Source organism: Lygodium microphyllum, chromosome 29 (genome assembly GCF_053477565.2).
Source record: "Lygodium microphyllum isolate KBCC chromosome 29, Lygodium_microphyllum_v1.1.10, whole genome shotgun sequence".
Classification (NCBI taxonomy): domain Eukaryota; kingdom Viridiplantae; phylum Streptophyta; class Polypodiopsida; order Schizaeales; family Lygodiaceae; genus Lygodium; species Lygodium microphyllum.
The window spans coordinates 59,039,570-59,060,616 of NC_141163.1; the positions used below are offsets into that span (position 1 = coordinate 59,039,570).

The 21,047-nt window shown below is 44.8% G+C and overlaps 1 protein-coding gene across 2 annotated transcripts in view; it reads left to right on the forward strand.

The window, feature by feature from the left end:
* Positions 1–21,047, forward strand: part of LOC148010681 (2-oxoglutarate (2OG) and Fe(II)-dependent oxygenase superfamily protein) — a 153,878-nt gene that overhangs the window by 125,488 nt on the left and 7,343 nt on the right. For both annotated transcript variants that reach the window (XM_087671746.1, XM_087671745.1), the window contains exon 11: positions 17,119–17,219. In XM_087671746.1, the coding sequence (XP_087527872.1) occupies positions 17,119–17,219 (101 nt within the window). The remainder of the gene's footprint in view (positions 1–17,118; positions 17,220–21,047) is intronic.

Sequence of the window (21,047 nt, forward strand, 5' to 3'; positions counted from 1 at the left end):
TTTTCCCTGTTTCATTCTCAACAAGTATTAGCCATTCTTTAAACTTACCAAAAGCTTGAGCCTTATCACGAAGGAAGTACACCCACATCTTCCTACTGTAGTCGTCGACAATCAACATAAAATAAGAAGATCCCCCCAAGGCCTGTGTAGGCATCTTACCACACAAGTCAGCATGCACCAACTCTAGAGGAGCATGTGCTCTATTCTTGCTTTCTTGTGGAAATGCCTTTCTCTGTTGCTTGCCCATCATACAAGCTTCACATGGTTCCTTCAATTCAGTTATTGTAGGTAGGTGAGCAACCATACCTTGCTTTTGCATCTCCTTCAATACTGCAAATCCGATGTGTCCAAATCTTTCATGCCAAAGCTTACTTGTGCCCACTCCAGCGGTGGCTGTAAGAGCACTTAGCTCATACAGGTTGTTCCTTCTTTCTCCTTTGCCAACAATTGTGCCAGCACTATCAATAATTTCTGCACCTGTCTTCTTGAACCTCACTTCATGACCAAGATCAGTTATGGCAGCAACTGATAAGAGATTTCTTCTGATTTCGGGAACATACAACACATTTGAAAGCTTTTTGACTTCACCATTTGCAGCAACAAAAGAAATAGTACCTGTGCCCACAGCAGGGCATTTAGCATCATTTCCAACCGTCACAGTGATGGATTCTTGTAGAGGCTGCATAGAACTGTATAGACCTTTCTTGTTGGTCATGTGACGGGAGGCCCCACTATCCAACACCCAAGAGTCAGTGGTAGATTCTTCTTGCGCCGAGGAGCACACTTCCTCAATGGTCGCCATGAATAATTCCAACTCTGCTTCAGCCGTATTGGCTGTCTCTTTCCCTTTAGTTTTAAGGGTACCATTCTTTTCATCTGCCTTCTTGACACGACAATCTGCAATTGCATGTCCTTTCTTCTTACAGTAGAAGCACTCTCCTTGAAACTTCTTCTTGCCGCCCTTTTTCTTTTTGTCACCATCATTTTTGGTGGAGGAAACACCTTTGCCTTTTGCATTGGCAGAGAATGCAGCATCTCCATTGTTGCTTCCTTCTCGGGCTTTCAGCCTCAACTCCTCCTCCATTAATAATGCACAAAACTCCTCAAAAGTCAAAGCTTGAGGTCTCACCTGAGTATTAAGGGCAGTTACTAGTCCATCAAACTTTTGTGGACAAATCCGAAGACACCTCCGAGCTAGCTCTTCGCTAGTCTTTTGTATCCCAGCGCCAGCCATCTGGTCGCGCAGATTCTTAATCCGAGTGATGAATGCTTCAACCGTCTCTCCTTCAGCAAACTTCTCCGCTGCTAGTTGATTCTCCAAGTTTTGAATCCTTGTTTGGTTTCGTGTTTCATACTGACTCCTTAGTACATTCCAAGCCTCTGACGCTTTGGTTGTATGCTGAATCAGAGTCAAAACACTGTCAGAACAGCTTGTAACTAAGGCACACAATGCATCTGCATTCCTTCGTTTCCAAGCTCGTAGAAGATCTGCATTCGGAGGAATCATCACACTAGGATTTGATGGGTCGGGGGTAGGCTGTGGTTCTGCGTCAGTCCCCAGCACAGTCTCTAGAAGCTCATAAGAATCAAGGATAGTAGTAATTTTGAACTTCCACAAGGTGTAGTTTGTACCATCTAACTTGCCTTCGCTGAAGGTTGGTGGACGAATCCTCAGTGTTTGAATAGCCGGTACAGCAGCACCACCTCCTGCACCGCTTCCTGATGCGCCAGAACTGCTTCCCGGAGTCGACATCGTTTCTCTTTGCTGTTGAAGCCTTTGCCTCTTGCACTCTCTCCGATCTCTAGAGCCCCCTGGGCTCTGATACCATGTAAAATATTACACGGCGCAGCGAACAGAATCTGAGAAAGAGATAGAGAGTACACAACAGAGAAGAGGAGAATCAGTAAATTCTTTAACTCCAAACAACTGATACAAAGATGGCTCTGTCCACCCGTGCGCTTCCACTGTGTGAAGCTTAGATGGCGATCTAGACAGAAGATAGGTGAAGAGCTTAAGGCTAGCTGGAACAACAACTCTGACTGGGTGAAAGATGAGTCAATGATGGCCGCGAAGGGGTTTAGCTTTTATAGCCCGCGAAGGTCGTTAAGTCGGCCTGCTGACCGACCTACCATATGAGCCTCCACTAGTCGGCCAGGGAATATTCCAGGGAATATTCCCTTTACCATCGGGCCGGGGGCGCTGCCCCCGGACCCCCGCCAGGGGGGCCGCTGGCCCCCCTGGGACCCCCCAGCCAGGGGCCGCTTCCGCGGCCCCCGGACCCCACAATAGGGGCCCCTTTTAACTCCCTTACTACGCAACTCAATGCAATGTGCCTCGAGTTGCTACCGGCTTAACCACTCCGTCTAACCCAAAGATTAGACCCACAACAGTCACCTTTTTGCCATCCGGTCACATAGACCTCATCTGATATACAAGTCAGGACTCAACCAATGTCCGGGCTCACATTTGGCTTCTCCTCATAATGGGGGCCTTACAACTTTGAGCACCATGGATCATTGGTAGCACCTAATGAGGGTGGGGCATTGATCATATCTAACACCATGTACATCTGTTTACCAAACACCTTGACTAGTCTATGTATTCTTCAACCATAGGCTGAGCCAGTTCGTAATTTACTCTTATAACAGTTGGATTTTGTGTGCGTCTGTGAAAATCTATATGAGAGGTTCCACCTTTTACAATTTCGGAGCACAATCTAGGGACTGTTGTACAGTCAGGCACCATAGAGCTTTGCCCTGCAACACCGTTTTATTGATTGTATTCAAGTTTGAGACTGCAAATATTCTTATGAGGAGCAACATGTTTTTTGGATGTTGCCAAGCATCAGAAGCAACCTTTTCCCTGCGTTTTGCTTGCACATCATAAGTAACATTAACTTGTGAATGTGCTTTGCCTTTTTCTTGCTTGTCTCATGCTCTAGTTTTTTTGTGATGTCTTGTATTCATTTTATTGTAGATTTTGCTTTTGATAACATTCTCAGTCAGAGAAACGGCATTTGTTTTGGATGATGCAATACCCAAGGGCATTCTGAAGACACGTGCTCAAATTTCTGGCAAGCAAAGCATGCACCAGTAATTACTTCCCATTTCAATTTGAAATAGCGAGTAACCATCTTCCTAACTTTTTCCAATGGAAACGGCTCACTATTTTTCTTGGTTTGTATCCCAAAATATATAAAAGCTGATTCTTGTTTCTGTAAGTTTTGGACAAACAAACCACCTCGCCCATGGTCATAGATGCTTGTGAACATACTTATGAAAGTCACTGAATTCTGTGCACATATAAAGGGCACCGTGGCTCTTTATCCCAACATTGGACTCTAGGGGTATACCTAGCTGCTGGACCCCTAGGTGCCTTGGAGTGAGTTCCTGAAATGGCGCCTATGGATTTGGGAGAGCTGTCCCCTTGATGAGGTGGAGTGCAGGGCTTCTTGGCCTACACAACATGGATTGGTAAACACATCTTTTTTTTTTTTTTTTTTTGCAAGTAAAATGTGGCTGATTATATTACTCAAAAAACTGATTACAATGGAATGCTCATGCTCGATAGATTAGCTGGAGCTGGTGCAAGGTCATAAATACATCATGCGTACAAGCCTCTCAAGGCAGTCTGGGGGGGCTGGGGGCAAGAAGCCATGTGTGTGTTTTGGGGGGGGGGGGGGGGGGGGTATATCACCATCTGGGGCTGGCTGGCTGCATCATGAAGAACAGGTCGTGGCCGCCCCAGGTGCGCATGAAGTGAAAACGGAGCTCCTGACGAGATCTCGAGACTCGCCCTGCACCTACTCCCATCAACTGCAGAGGCAGTGGATGATGGAGGTCTAGAGCTTTGCCAAAGTCGCCCGTATTGAAAGTCTTTCCCCACAAAAAACCTCTTGACACCACGCCTTCTAGATGTGCCATCCAGTAAGACTCCCTACGATCTCCCATACCTTAGAGCGGTCTGTTGTGGGCTCTAGTACCTGGCGGATGGGTAGAGCCTCTAAGCCAACCATTGCGCATGACCCAGCCTCAATGATGAAGATCGTGTCTTGCATCCCAGCCTGATACAAAAGGTGACGGCCGTGGTTGACTACTTGCTAATAGAAATTTCCCCATGAGATACATCCAAGGTTGGGTGGCGTCGCCCACTCTACCTGCCACTTGTAGGGGGGTACCTGTTGGTGAAAATCTAGCGGCCCATATCTCACTAGGCTCTACTGGCTCTCATATCGGGGTTTTAAGCCACTCCTGAGGTATCACTGCGTCAATCTCCCTTCTCCTCAACTCAACCCCTCTTTGACAACCTGATGCCTACTGCAACACCTCCTAATCTACCATCTTGTACACCTCCCACCATGTTCTGATGGTACGGGTAGGGCCGGCCTGCCCACTGGATGTGGGGGTGCTCGCCAATCTGTATCCCATTCCGATCTCTGAACTGGGGGTTCCAGATCACCGGCTGGTGGTCTATCTCCTCTTGGCAACCTAGGGTGCTTTGAATTAGGGCCTTACAGAGGTCCTGCCATACACGAAGTAGGTTGCGGAGGAAGGAGAATCTGGGGGGTGTGATTAGGCCGTTGTGAAGATCCATCTCAAGGACGGGCTCCAGTCACCGCCAAGTGTCGGTGTACACTCCTGGAGACTCTCCTGCAATAGGACCTTCCAGGTCTATCCACCTGGTGTGAGATCGCGGACTACTAGCTTGCCCAGAAGGGCCAAACTTTGATACTTTGGGTCTATGATCCCAAGCCCTCCCTTTGACCAATGTCTGATGATGGTCGTCCATGCCACCTTGGCCCGAGAATCCTTGGAACCGTTTGATCCGGCCTAGAGAAAATTCCGCATTAGGCGGCGAAGTTGAAATACACATGACGAGGAAAAGCACCAACACGAGGCGATGTACTAAGCCGTCGCTAGGAGGACTTGGTTAACTACCAGGGCTTGACCTGCTAGGGAAAGACGAGTAGTACTCCAGTAGGTCAGCTTCCGCCGAATAGAGTGGAGGATTGGAAGCAATTGCTAGGCAGGAGTGATGTCGAGTTCGACCTGGAACCTTAGGTAATGGACGGTCTGCCCTTTGCACACCCATTTGAATCCCAAGTGGATTTCCCACTCCGTGCTCTAGTCCGGGTTCGTAAGGAAACCAAGTGACTTTCGCCAGTTGATTTTCGCTCTCGCTGCTGCAGTGCAAAACACCTCAAGAGCTAGTCTCTCTCTCTCCAGCATTAGCTCATCGTCTTCTATGTAGAGTATTGTATCATCTGCATACTTTGAGTCTAACAGCTCCGTCTCCTCTCTCACCGGAAGTCGGAGGCCACGTAACCTGCTCACACGTGACTTGAGGAAGTGAGACATAGCCTTTGCAAAGAGTAGGAATAGATACGGGGCCATAGGGCAGCCTTGCCAGACAGATATCTCGTGCCAAAACTCCTTCCCCCGCCTGCGACCTATGAGAACCCTGCTGGTAGCCGATCTATAAAGTGCGGAGACCCCGCAAATGCCTGCTGGGGGAAGCCCAACCTCACCATGGTGCCCTCTAAGAAATCCCAGTCAACCCTTTCATAGGCTTTCTTGGAGTCTAGGGGTAGTACCGCCAATCCTTGACCATTGTGCTAGGCCCACTGTGTCACCTCAAAGAAGGTGAAGACATTGTCTAGGATTCTCCTATCCTGGACAAAACCTGTCTGTGTGTCATGAATGATGTCTGGAAGCATAGGGTGGAGTTGCCTACCAATCATCTTGGCCAGTGCCTTACAGGCCATTGACAACAGGGTGAGCGGTCTCCACTGGGATAGCTCCAACCGGTCTCCGCCTTTGGGGAGGAGACTGATAAGACTTGCCGATAGACTCCCTGGCATCCGTCCTGAGCTGAAAATTTTGTACAAGGCCAATAGTAGGGGGTCTTGCAGCACCTCCCAATAGGTAGTGAATAAGGCATTAGAAAGACTATCCTCTCGTGGGCACTTCTGTTTGTCCTGTGCATGGAAAGCCTCTTCTAATTTCTTCTCTGTGAAGGGGTCTAGGAGGGAGCGTCTCATATCCTTTGTGACGACGGACGGGATGTGATCCCAGACGTACTGTCTATATCGCTGTGCTCTGGCTAAGGCTGTCTCCTGTTGGAAAAGGTGTCTGTAGTAGTCACTGGCAATCTCCATCACCTCATCTAGGCTAGAGCGAATTCTCCCATACTGATCCCGAAGGCTCTATAAAGTGCGGGGCTAATGCACTTGGAAAAACTCCCTGCATATCGCGTCTCCCTTCCACGCTGAAAAGGCTACTGAGGTGCAGAAGGAAAACTTCAAGCACCTGTTCTCTAGGCCGGCAAGGGCTACTCGTGCACGCACCTCTTGTGCATGGAGAATGGGATCCCCCGGTGCCTCTTATAGTAGTCTTTGTGTGGCTGCTATGTCTCGTCGGAGTGGTCTCTTCTCCTCCCAGCTCTGTTGCCTGGCTTGTAGGACTGCCTCCTAGGAGATACCTCTGTGATCCCATCCCTCCTGTCCCACTCCTTAGTTCAAAGCTCCTCAATCTACCTTTGCACCTTCTCCCTCCTATAGATCAAGTTAGAGATCCGATAGGATCGTGTGTCTAGGGCAAAGGTTGGGGGATCAAGTGTCAAGAGAACGGAGCAATGATTAGACAAAGTGGTGCTAGCTAACTGCCCTACTTGGCCTCTACGAGAGCATCCCCACTCTCCCACATAAAACCTATCCAGTCGCTTCAGCAAAACTCCGCCTAGTCGCTTGTATCCCCAAGAGAAGTCTAGCGACCTCTCCCTCCTGTGGAAAGCTAGGTCTATCCAAGCATCACATCCTCCTATTGCTAGTAGGAAGATCTCCCATGCCTCTTGCTTCTCCCCAGTCATGCCTTGGTAGTTTTTGCCTCTATCTGGCTAGTCCTCTAAGGCCTCTAGGTTGTTGAAGTCTCCTTCAACAATTGAGGAGTCCACCTCTAGGAATCCTGTTGTGATCTCCACTCAAAACTTGCTGCATGCCCTAACCTCAATAGGGGCATAGACATTGAGGACTCCCAAGGCACGAGTCGCCAATATCCAATCTGATCCATAGAACCCTCCGTACCCCAATCGTCCCGTGGTTACGTACATAGGCGGTGAAGCTCGGGCCAATAGAGGTGCATACGCCTCCACTCCTGCCGTGGCACCGATGGTATGCTCCTAGTAAGTGTGTGAACTGCCTGGGAGTACCTTTCCTACCTAATGGGCTTGGGTGGGAGTGAGCTTGTGCTCCTGCAAAAGTAAGATGTCGATCCACCTGGCGAGGGCAAGCTGCAACTCCTACTAAACAATCAACTTCCTAGAACCACATGCCCCATTGTAGTGGATACTGTTCACATTCCAAGATGGAAGATGTAAACTCATAGGGAAACTTGTGACTGACCGAACAGACATCTTTTCGGTGTGGAAGGTACTGACGAAGAAGAAGAGCTATGGGCTATGGGGCATGAGGATACGCTTTGCTGCAGGCCTGGACGGCATCTATCAGCCAGACTCAAAGGCGTGACTTTGTACACTGGTCGAAATGGGCCGCCTGTGCTAGAAGCCACTGGATCACATCCATCAGAGCTCTCCACTATAGAGGGGCTCGAAAGATAATGCTCAGATGTGGGACCTCGGCCCCAGCTCACTAGTTAATGTCCATCATGCAACCTAGCCACTGTTGGGAAAATAGTGATAGTCCTCCTCCCATCCACTGGGAGATGTGGTCTGCCATCTAATGCTTCACCTCCTCCTCTATCTGTGTCATCGTCCAGGCTCCTGTATGAGAGGTCTGAAGGAAGAAAGCATAGTTTGGTTCATCCGATGGTGCTAGTAGATGGACCTTGCCGCTCCTTGACTTGTGTACCACGAAGATCCCCACCTCTAGAGGTAGTGGGAACTCTCCGCGCTCCGCAACTCTTAGGTAGGACCATGGACCACTGCGAAAGAACTCTTGTGGTAGCAGCTGCGCCTATCTTGGAAAAGTGTGATAGGCGGCATGGACATACGAGCTAGTGGCTTTGTGGGGGGTGGGGGGGGCTAGGCTGCTGGCAAGTGGAGGATGTCGACGTATGGGGCTTCTCACCTCCTGTGGGGAGGGGGGGATTGATCAGCGGGGAGATGGTGGGGTGGGGGAGGATCAAGGGATGGTGGGATTGTCGAAGGCACAAGGTGGGTGTGGGGGGGTGGCCGGTGGCTTTGGAGGGGGGAGGGGGGGGGGAAAGGTGGATGTGGGGGTTGTGGGCCCTTGGGTGAAGTGGCCTATGACGCCTCCATGATGGGAGGTGGATATGAAAGCCTATGGTCTTGCTGGGTGAGATAGGCGGGGGGAAGTGCGGGTTTCTCTGTCGGGGGGGCCACGCTCGCCCTCCTGTTTCCGTGGTTGTGTCTAAGGGGTTGACTGCGGCCCCCCTGCTGTCTCTCTCTCTGTCATCTCTTGACTCGTATAAAGTTGCTAGCGTCCACCAGTGGGCTTGTCGGCGAAGCCACCTTGGCTCCAAAGCACGTGCAATCTGCCGCCTGATGCCCAAAGTCATGGCAACGTAGGCACTGCCCTGATTGCCTAGTCACAATAACCTGCTGCCTAAAGAGTGTCTGCCCACCTCAATCTCCAAAAACTGTGGTATATTCTTTGTCTCTTTCACTGCCACCCATACCTTTGGGACTCATGCGACTGTCACTGCATCCGTGAAGGAGGTGGGAAGGATAGTGCCGAAGAGCTATCCAAGGTCCTCCACTAATTGTTGGCGATACTCTACCGCCAGTCTTGGGAAGAGTAGGGTGACTTGATGTCTAAGAAACTTGTTATGGAGCGCGAATGCCTCCAGTGTAAAGCCACTCTACTAGGGAACCATGTAGATGACCCCCTTCGTGGAAGCATAGGGTGAGCTATCCACTACCTCACGCACGCATTCGTTTGCCAAGGTGAGTCGTACCATGAAGATCCCTTGACCCATGAGAACCGCCTCCACGATCAGCGTTGTGCCAATGTGCAGCGTGGAGTGACACCAATCCCGAAGTTGGGCCGTAGATGGGGAGTGTCCTACAACCTGACCGAAGATCGTTGTTTCTTTCAGCTCTAGCTCTGTGGCACGGACAGCTAAGAGCTCTTCCTCAGAGAGGACGACGCACAAGGTGTGTGATTAGGGGGTACTTGCAGAATGCAGTGGCGTCTGACCAGAGGTTTCCATTGCACGTCCTTATTGAGAACCTACCAATCACGTTGTTGTGCTGTTGGAGGGGGGGAGTGTTGCTGCACATGGAGGGAGCAACTGATGGCGAGGAGGGCAGATGCTGTTTTCTGGTGGTAGGGGAGGTGCTGCACACCACGGATGGTCGGCTCCCGACGGGAACACGTGGGTCGGGGCCTACTGAATGGGACCGTAGGGCAAGGGAGGCGGGGGCAGTGCGGGGGGCAGTTACAGGCGTGGGGCTGTGCAGGAATTTGCTTGGCGGCAGCAGGGCCCGGGGGGGTGTGTGGAGGGAGGGGGGGCGAAAGCGTGAGGAGCTGACAAGAGGGGGAGGCACAGCGCGACAAGAGGGAGGGGGAGAAGGTTGGGCGATGGTAGGAGGGGAGGAGGTTCAGCGCAATGGGAGGAGGTTGCTTGGCGGCCAGTAGGGCTGCGGGGGGGGGCCATGAGGAGGACTGATGGGAAGGGGAGCACAGCGTGATAGGAGGGAGGGGGGGAAGGCTGGGCGATGGGAGGAGGGGGAGAAATAGCTGGGCGCAATGGCGGGCAGGAGCTGTTGAGACACGTCTCCACAATTTAGAAAAGATCTCAGATGTCTGTTTTTTTTTGTAAACACATCTTGGTATAGAAGGACTTGGATTGGTCACTGTGACATTAATGTGACATTAAAAGGGATATTTAATGTCACATTAAGGTCATAAGTGTGAAATGTGACATTAAAAGGGATATTTAATGTTACATTAAGGTAAATTTAGGGGAACATGCACGAGAGTGACCGTCCGGGCTCTTGGACGCCCGAACGGGGTCAAGGGGAGCCTAGAGAGTAAGGGAGTCCAGGAATAGTAGGACTCCAGCAAGTTGACGGCTGGCAAAGAGATAAGATTGAGGGCCAGCACTTATCTAGGCGTGGCTGGGAGGTGAAGGACACTCGTGCTTCCATCAGTCTGAAGAAATCTATCTCCCGTAATCTAACATTGGTATCAGAGCCTATGTTTCTGATCATTCGTCAAACAAGAATCCGTCAGGTCGTCAGTTTGGTCATATCGTGTGAGCAGCCGGAATCAGGAGCTGTGAAGACGTGACGTGATTCGTCACGGAAATAATCGTTGGGGTCGCTGGTCATCAAGACGTCGCGTTAATACTTGACGGGTCGTCAGTTAGAAAATAAGCCGCCAGTCAGAAATGCCCCGTCCCGTCGCGTTAGAAAACGGGCCGTCAAAATTTTAAAGATTGCAGCGCCACGTCACATAAGTGACATTGAATACTGGTCTAACGTCACGGGGACCTGCGGCAGGAACGAAACGGGTAGAGAAAAAATTTAAAAAAAAAACGTAAAGACCAGCGCGAAGACCAACTAGACCAGACGTGCAGCCGCCAGCATCCACGAGGACCAGGAGTAGAGTCGCCAGCATTCGCGAGGACCAATCAGCTCAGATGAAGCTGCCAGCAGCCGCGAGAAACAGATCAGAAGTGGAGCTGTCAGTATCAGATTGCTGAGTCGGATTGGACTGCGACTGCTGTGAGATAGGCAGAAAAACTTCATATATAACTGAAGCCACAGCCTGCCATAAAAATCAGGGAAGTATTTGATCTTGTATGCAAATTTCTTATTTTTGCTTTCCAATTCCAGTGTATTAATGGCAGAAAAAGGGAAAGAAAGGGTAATGGAAAGTCCTAGTTCTGGGGATCAACCTATGGTAGATCCCCATGAACCAGACATACAAGAAGAACAATGGGAAGAATTTTTTGCCACGAGAGAGCAATTTGATGATCTTTCTGCTCGTGTGCAAACTCAAGGGGTTCAAATGGAGTTTTTAACTCAAACACTTACTGAAATAAAATCTCAGCTAACTTTATTGTTGGAAAAAGATAAAAATAAAATAGAAATCTCGGATGTCCCATCTTCATCGAAAAATTTAGATGCGACTATTCGAGATTCTAGAGAACCCCAAACCCATCATAAATTGAGGGATAATCTGGTTTTAAAAGATATGAAACCACCTCAATTTTACGGGGAGGAAAAAGATAGGAATAAAGATACAATCTTTAATTTCCTCCAAAAATGGGAAGATTTACATAAATTAAAAAATACACCACCACATCTCCAAGCACTGGAGGCCAGTTTAACTTTGGGCTCCAAAGCATATAAGTGGTGGCGAACCTTAAAGGAGGCGAATAAAATACCTGAAACTTGGGCTCAATTTGAATCCGTATTTTTAAAAGAATTTCTTCCTGAAAATGAAATGGAAAGAAATTGGGAAGATTGGGATTATGTCAGACAAAAGGGACGACCCCTACTGACATATTTGGAGGAATATCGTGAGATAATCCTCAAACTGGAAGGAATTGATGAATTCCAAAAAACTAGAGGATTCATTAGGGGACTGGATAAAGCCTGTAAAAAGGAAGTAAAACGGAGTTTACCTAAGACGCTTGAAGAGGCAATTAAATTTGCATTAATTTATGAAGATAGTACGCGTCCAGGTACACTCACCAGTTTCACTGATATGGAGCCCAAGTCTAAGGAATTAGAAACCTCAAAATTTGTGGGCAAATTTAAAAGAAAAATGCCATTTTTCAAGGGTAAAAAACAACCCTTTGAAAAGAAACCATATATGAGGCCAAAGCTAAGTCCTGATGACTTTGATAAGGCCAAAAAACAAAAATTGTGTTTTAATTGCCTATCCCCTAACCATGCTGCTTGGAATTGCCCTCAAAAGAAAAAGGGGGAAGACAAAGAAAAGGACAAGGGCAAAGGAAAAGAAAAACAAATCCATGTAGTGCAGACCTTAGAATTAAAGGGTCATGAAAAGTATAAATCTTTAAAGGTCTTGCACATGGATGTACAACATAAGTGTTGTATGTCAACTTCTTTGTGGCATCCTACCTTTGGGCCACATGATTTACTTAGAGTACATGGATTGATAGCTGGAAAACGGGTTAGATTCATGATTGATGACTCTGCCACACATAATTTTATAAATTATGCACTTGTCAAAAAATTGAAACTTCCCCAACAAAACAGTGAGCATCAATACGTTGTGCGTATGATGCAAGGCCAAGACAATAAAATATGGGATACAATGGTATCCAATTTGGAAATCGAGATTCAAAGATATAAAGATAAGCTTGATTTCCAAATAATGAACATGGAAAGAGCTGACATTGCTCTAGGGAGGGAGTGGCTATGGGGATTGGAACCATCCTTGAAACGTAGCTATCACCATAATACACTGGAATTTGAAAGGGATGGTAAGACTTTTGTCATTCAAGGTGAACATGAAGTATCTGATAATCCTTTGCTGTGTTCTACTGAAGTTCAGAAGCTGATAAAGAAGGAAGTTTGTGAGGTATATATGCTATGGTCTTTTCCTGTACAAAATACTTTTATTTCTTGTAATATAAAGCAATAATTTTCTTATGTCTGCGAATTGAATGTAAATAATGAATTGAACAGTTTGTTAGATGATTTTAAAGATGTGTTTTCTTCTGATTTACCTAGTGGCCTTCCACCAGACAGGGGTGAAATAAATCACCCAATTGACATAAATAAGGACACACACCCAATTTCAAAACCACCATATAGGTTAAGTGAAACACAGCATCAAGAAGTTGAAAGACAAATTAAGGATTACCTGGATAAAGGGTTTATTCAACCCAGTAATTCACCTTGGGCTTCACTAATTTTATTGGTAAAGAAAAAAGATGGTTCTATGCGACTTTGTGTTGACTATAGAGCACTTAATAAAATAACGGTGAAGAATAAATTTCCTATGCCCAGAATGGAAGATCTTTTTGATCAATTGCAAGGGGCAAAATTCTTCACAAAGATAGACTTAAGATCAGGTTATCACCAAATAAGAATTAAGGCACAAGATATTTCCAAAACGGCATTTCGTACTAGATACGTGCATTATGATTTTTTAGTGATGCCTTTTGGTCTCACTAATGCACAAGCTACTTTTATGAAGCTGATGAATAGTGTTTTACGGCCCTATCTAGGACATTTTGTAGTAGTCTTTTTGGATGATATCTTGATCTTTAGTAAATCAAGAGAAGAACATTTGGAACACTTATTATTAGTATTCCAACTGTTAAGAACACATTCCCTTTATGCGAAGAAAACTAAATGTGAATTCTTTGCACAAGAGGTCAAATATTTAGGGCATATAATCTCGAAAGAGGGAATCAACATGGATCCAGAAAAAGTAAGGGCAATTATTGAATGGCCACCTCCACGGAACCTGGAAGAGCTGCAGATCTTCCTAGGTTTATCTGGATTTTATCGTAGATTCATTCGAGATTATGCCAAAATAGCTGTTTCAATGACAGACCAACTTAAAGGGAAAGGGAAAAGTTTTAATTGGGGAACAGACCAAAATGAAAGTTTTCAAAAACTTAAGGTAGCTATTGCTACAGCTCCAGTATTATTAATAGTGGATCCCAATAAACCATTTGTGGTTGAAGCTGATGCCAGTGACAAGGCAATAGGCGCGGTCTTATTACAAGAAGGTCGACCAGTTGCTTTTGAAAGCAAGAAATTAGATCGTGCAAAACAGAATTATTCTGTTTATGAGAGGGAGCTGTATGCAATAGTACATGCAATGAAGAAATGGAGGCATTATTTGTATGGTGCCAAACTTTTGATCTTATCAGATCATGAAAGCATTAAGTGGCTTAATGATCAACCAGATTTACATGGGCGTAAAGCCAGATGGGCCGAACTCCTCCAAGAGTTCGACTATGAAATAAGATATAGAAAAGGAAAGTATAATATAGTAGCTGATGCACTCAGCAGAATGCCCATCATTAATGAATTGAGTTTTACTCAGTTCACTTCCAACTTGCTTGAATCTTTAAAAGGGAAATGTCAGATTGATCCGGCATATTCCAACATATGGGAAGCAATAAAAAATGGGGATCCAAATAAAAGTGCTTCTACTGAGGAAGGAGTATCTGAGGATGTTCAACTAGGAAATGGAGCATCAGGGGTTGCTCAAACTGGATTCAAGTGGAAGAATTTTACCATTGATAATGGTTATTTACTCTACAAGGGTAGGGTATGTGTCCCGAAAGATATAGAAATAAGGCGCCAGATACTCTTTGAGTGTCATGATACCCCTAGTGCGGGACATCCAGGAGTTAATAAGACCTATAGTCTTATTAAAAGGCAGTTCTATTGGCCTGGAATGAATAAGGACGTCCTTGACTATGTGGTCAAATGTAATAAATGCCAGGTTAATAAAGCTGAAAAATTAAAAATGGGAGGACTTCTCCATCCATTAGAAATTCCTTCGGGAAAATGGGAGAGTATCTCCATGGATTTTATTGTTGCTTTACCTAGAACACAGAGGGGGCACGACTCTGTGTGGGTAATTGTGGATAGGTTAACCAAAATGGCTAGGTTTATTCCAACTTCAACTGATGTTAAAACACCAGAATTGGCTAGATTGTTCGTAGAGAACATATACCGATTGTATGGCCTTCCGGCAAATATAGTTTCTGATCGGGATAGAAAATTTGATAGCCATTTTTGGCGTGCGGTATTTAAGAAATTGGATACTAAACTTAGCATGAGTACGGCGGATCATCCGCAAACAGATGGGCAAACTGAAAGGGTTAACCAAATTCTTGAAGATATGCTTAGGGCATATGTAAGCAAAAGGCAAACTAATTGGGAAGAGTATTTACCGATAGCAGAGTTTGCATATAACAATGCCAAACACTCTTCCACTGGATATAGTCCGTTTATGTTGATGTATGGGTTTCAGCCCAGAGCTCCTTTTGCAGTAGGACTGCACAAGGAAAAGGTTCAGGCAGCTAAATACTTTTTGGAGGATATGAATAATATGTTAAAATTTGCTCAAGAAAATATTAAAAAGGCTCAAAGTCGAGCTAGAGCATATGCAGATCCTCACCGAAGAGACATCTCCTTTGAAGAAGGAGAATTGGTCTATCTTAAGGTGCCTGAACAAACTAAAACTATGAAAAAGGGACATTGTCCAAAGCTTTCACCAAGGTATTGTGGTCCTTTCATAATACTTAAAAGGGTGGGAGAATTGGCTTACAAGCTCCAACTACCTGCTGGTAGTAAAATACATCCAGTTTTTCATGTAAGTAAACTAAGGAAGAAGCTGGGGGATTTGGATAATCTAATCCTAAATGATGATATTGAGGAGTTATTCTATGACCAATCTAATCCACATGAACCAGAAAAAATATTAAATGTTCGTAATAGACGAACGAGGAATACTATTTATCAAGAATGTTTGGTTAAGTGGAAAGATTGTTCAGAGGAAAGCTCAACATGGGAGCGAGTAAGTACTTTAAAGAAAAGGTTTCCCGATTTACAATTAGACCTTCCAAATATCGTTTTCGAGGACGAAACCGATTCTTAAGGGGAAGGAAATGTGACATTAATGTGACATTAAAAGGGATATTTAATGTCACATTAAGGTCATAAGTGTGAAATGTGACATTAAAAGGGATATTTAATGTTACATTAAGGTAAATTTAGGGGAACATGCACGAGAGTGACCGTCCGGGCTCTTGGGCGCCCGAACGGGGTCAAGGGGAGCCTAGAGAGTAAGGGAGTCCAGGAATAGTAGGACTCCAGCAAGTTGACGGCTGGCAAAGAGATAAGATTGAGGGCCAGCACTTATCTAGGCGTGGTTGGGAGGTGAAGGACACTCGTGCTTCCATCAGTCTGAAGAAATCTATCTCCCGTAATCTAACAGTCACCCTCAGGCAACAGACACTAGGCAGAACACAGCATTACTGAGCCTTTCTGTTAGACCTTCTAGTGACGCTTGTGGGGTAGTTGGAGGCTGCAGAGAACATCTTATTTCCTATGGCTATTGGCACATGGAGGCTCGGCAGTTGGGAGTTGGCTGGCTTAGATGCAGGCTGCAGCAGGATGGAGTCTGCAAGCATTGTCCAGTGCAACACTTGGAAACCTCAAAGCATTGCCTCTGGTCTTGTGAGGCAACGCAGTTGGTGTGGAGAGGAGCATCTTGCATTATTCGTTTTGTGGTGCCTATCTTGGGTTTTATATCCTAGGTGAGACATAGATGCATGATAACATTCTTCTTATGGAGACAAGTGGCTGTGCCCATTTGGTAGGTACTAGAACCGACAGTTGAGTGGTTGGAGGTATGGGAGATTATTGAGAGGCTCACAGTTTTGACACATCTGGAAGGCATGCTGTTAGTTGGTTGTAGACAGTGAGTGTTTGTCACATATGAGACTTTGGAAGAGCTCTGGACCTTGATCATCCACTTCCGCTATGGCCTCTGAGATCAGGTGCAAAGTTACTCTTGTTGCAAGGAGCTCTGACACTTCTTCTAAAGTACTTTGGTTGGCCATGATCTGTTCTTCACAATGTAGGAAGGCAACCCCAGGTGGCACTACTTTCCTCCTCTGTGGCTTCTAGCCCCCATTCCCCCCCAAACTGCCATCAGAGGCTTGTATATATGATCCCAACTTGACCTTATATCAGCTCTAGCCAAGCTGTTGTACACAGGTACTTCATTGTAAAGTCTTTAGAGTAATATAATTAGCCACTTTTTTCTTGGAAAAGAAGAATATCTTGCCCTTGCAAAATGTCTTTCCTCAACCTTACACTTTTGAGTTCCTCTTATAAATAGAAGTGATTGTCTTTGTTAGATTGTGCATTGATATCAACCCATTGTTTCCTAAGCTAGGTCATATTTTCCTTAGTTCAATTTTTTTTATTGGGGAACATGTTTGTGCAATTAGAAAACTAGTAAGTCATTGAGTCATTGATATGCAATGTTTTTAAAAATTCATATAAATATGTAACTTGAACTTTCTTACGAGCCTTGTGACTTGAACTTTTTGTTATCTTAGTTTTAAAAAGCAATAGAATTAATATCCGTAACTTATACTAATGTTAAAAATCTCTTCCAGGCCTTACTTGTGCCATGTACATGAAAGATGGTCATGAGGTGCCTTGCCCTGACAAGAATGCTGGATTATATGTAAAGACTTTTATTGGAGAAATTGTAAAGGTAATGTAAATCTCATATTGAATATTTTTGAAATTGCAAGTGAGAAGTTTTGCCTAGTTTTTTTTTTTTTGCGGGGGGTTGGGGGGGCGGGGGCGGGGATGGGGGGGGGGGGGGGGGGGGGGGGTTGGTTTTGGTGTGTTTGGTATGTGTGCTTGTGTGTATGTATAGATTTCCATATATGTGACAAATAAATAAACACGTGCAAACCCTCACCCCCAAACACACACACACATGAATACACATTGTGACCATGAGCTTGCCTAGCAAAGTTAGACTATGGTACTTTGGAGTGGTGATCATGAAGCCTCCCTATAACCTATGTCCGATGAGTGTTTGCCATACTACCTTGTCCCTTGATTGATTGAAACCAAACAAAAGGAAGTTCTAGACCAATACACACACACACGCGTGTACGCGCACCCCATACGTACATGCATGCATATGTAAAGGAGAAGCTTCTATGCTTGTCCCCCATCGCCTTGGTGTATGGCCTTGGACCATGAGCTTGGATAGCAAAGCTTGACTCTAATACTTTCAATTGGTGATAGCAAAGCTTCACTCTAACTTGCGCTCAATGATAGTTTGTGATATTACCTTGTCCCTAGATTGAATGGAACCAAACAAGAGGAAACTTTGCACCCAATAAGTCAGTTATGCTTTATAGGATGTCCAAGAGACATATCAATCCATAGCTTATAATGTGATTGACTATCGATGCTCAACCCTTCAATGACAGGTAAGCCATGCTCTAGTAGGTTAGCTTCCATCGAGTGGAGTTGATCCCTAGACAATGCATGTGCAAGTGTAATATTAGGACTGACCTAAAACCAAAGGTACATGTCTTGTCTTTATCACATGTTATAAATGCACTCTTTTCTTTTATGTTGCTATGATATGTTATTTACAAAGGATCCATTCCTCTAGTCACATAATTGAACCTAAGATGGATTTCCCATTCTATGCCAGAGTTGGGATGTGTGAGAAAAACAATTGACTTATGCTAGCTAATTGTTACTCTTAGTGTATTAATTTACACATTTATGGCGAGTTGGAGTCTATCCAACCTCACAATATCATTCTCTATATAGAAAGCATTGTTGTTTTCATACTTTGAATCAAGAAACATTGTCTTATATTTGACAAAGAGTGTCAACCTACAAAGAGAAGTGGCCCAAGAGTGGGATAACATGACATTGCTAGTGCTAAGGGAAGTAGGAGTTCAAAAAGACATTCATTTCAGATTTCTCTCCCTAGATAGAACTCCCCTTATATACAATGATCACTTTGTTACTAGCTAATTGATAGGCTCCACCACCGCCTGTGCCTTTGCTACCACCAATGCGCCCGCCTCCACCTGCACTTTGCTTGCTTGCGTCCGTGCTACCAGAGACACACAGAGAGAGAGAGAGAGAGAGAGAGAGAGAGAGAGAGAGAGAGAGAGAGAGAGAGGGGGGGGGGGGGAGAGAATCCACCTCTGAGGCAGTAGAAGTGCATATACTTAGCGAATGGAGTGATTTTCCCAACTTTCCATGTTGCATCCACAATTGGCACTATGATTCCCCGCAGACAATCTTGCCACCTTAGTTCACAACAAGTAGGCACTTTGCTAAAAAGAGAATAGCTTGCAAGGGAGTTTTGTGAGAAAAAGAGAGTAGTTATATTATGAAGCGACAAGGGAAGGAACACCAAGGGGTTTACAAGATGAAAGATTGTTACAATGCTTGTTGTGCACTTGATCTCCCTCTTGTTGATACTCCACTTTTCCTTTGCTAAGGAGAGCTTAGATGGCCATTGTCCCCTTTGAGAAGTCTCAGTTGGCACCATGGTAGGCCTTCTCTAGATCTAGGGGGATTTAAGCTAGGCTAAATTATGCCAAAAAGGATAATAATAATTTCAAATTAATAACTAGATTAATCTTCCTTTAAAAAAGCCCTAGAAAGGCCAAACTAAGAACCTCAAAAGGTTATTGTTATGTGGTCATACCTAATAATAATATTTACAAATTAATGGCTTTAAAAAATCCCTAGAAAGGCCAAAGTAAAAATACAATATAAAATATTGTAGTATGTTATAGTCTATGAATGATTATGACAGATGTCAAGATTGAAGACTCAATAGTGAATAGCCAGTGACTCATATTATGTCATATAGACTTTAAAAAGAGAATACTCAATAAATTGTGTGAAAAATAAATATAACTATGATGTATTAGTGTCAAGTGATCACAGAATCTCATCCAAATGCAAATGAGCCATGAACATGATTAACTAACAAGTCTACAAAGTACAAGTCTATGAATCATGATCTATTATCTAATGAGAGTCACTCAGGATCATCAGGTATGTCCTTTGTCTCATCCTTCTCAGCTCCAAGGTTGTCAAGTACGAAAGGTACAATACTGTACAGTATGATAAACTATGGTACTAATTGGTACCTTATGATTTTATAAGGTACGGTACGATATTAGTACAAAAAAAAAACAAAAACTTGGTTATTTTGGATTATAGATAATAGAACACATGTTTAGAGCTAAAATAGCAATGTCACTTGAGTTAATAGGATGAATATAAAAGGATAACAAGGAAAAACCTCATGCGCAACATGCGCAATGCGCTACTAGAAGACACATGGGAGTGTGTATGTAATACATCGTAAATCTCAGTCATGGTGGAAGGTAACTGTGATGGAGGGCTGGTTGAACAAGACACCTTTCAAATGCAAGGTCTTTCTTTGGAGGGTGATGATTGGTGGTCTTTCTCTTGCTTCAGCCCTTTCCAAGTATCGAATCTCCAACGGCAATTATTTCTTTTGCACCACCAGTGTGGAATCGGCCCGTCATCGATTTATTTCTTGCCCTCTCGCTAAGAAAATCTGGTCACTCTTGTCAGTGGTTTGGCAAGCAGTGGTTGGTTTCTCGCTAAGCCCTTTTAATTGGGTTTTTATGCGGCCCAAATACCCCACACCGACACAGTCGCATATGAAGATCTTGTTTCACTTTCTTAGATACTGGGGCTGTTGGCACATTTGGACCATTCGGAATGCTTTTCTTTTTGATTCAGCCTCTAATGTTCAGGGACATATTGCTAGGCTTAAAGGTCTCTTGCATTGGCAGATAGATCTCATTCGGCACTTTGACTTACTTCCTCGGGAGAACTTACTTCCCTGGCATATGGCAATTTCCTTTGCGTCTTTGCCATGACTTTTGTAACTCTTTTGTCGTTTAGTACTTTATAAATATAACATCCATTACGAAAAAGAAAAGAAAAGAGAGAGAAGGCAGGGAAGGATGCTCTTGGAATTGCATACTCATCTTGGAAGTTGGGAGAGAGAGAGTGTGTGCATGTGTGAGAGAGAGACTTGGAATTATGATAATAAATATAAGGCTTAGGAGTTGGAAGATATTGTATGGTCTAGTCATTAGAGGCCAAAAATAGCATTTTTTTGTACGAAATGGTACGGATACGTACCGTATGGTATGGTATGAACCGTATGGAACGAACTAGTCCATACGTAGGATGAATCTATGCTCAGCTCTACCAGCAAGAGCACTAGTACTTCTACTAGAAGAAGAGAATGTATCATTATCATCATCATCAGTTACTGGAGCGGTAGATGTAAAAGCAGTTGCACGTCGAAGTCGAGCTTCTCTTGCTCTAGATGATGGATAGCTAGATTATAGTTGATACACAACTGTAAACATCTCCTCACAAAGCATGTTATAGATGTCTATCTCCTCTGGAATGGTGGGAATACCTTCATATTCCCTATATCAATATTGCCTACTTTTGCTTGCTTTGGCTCAAGTATTCAACTTGAATTCTCAATCAA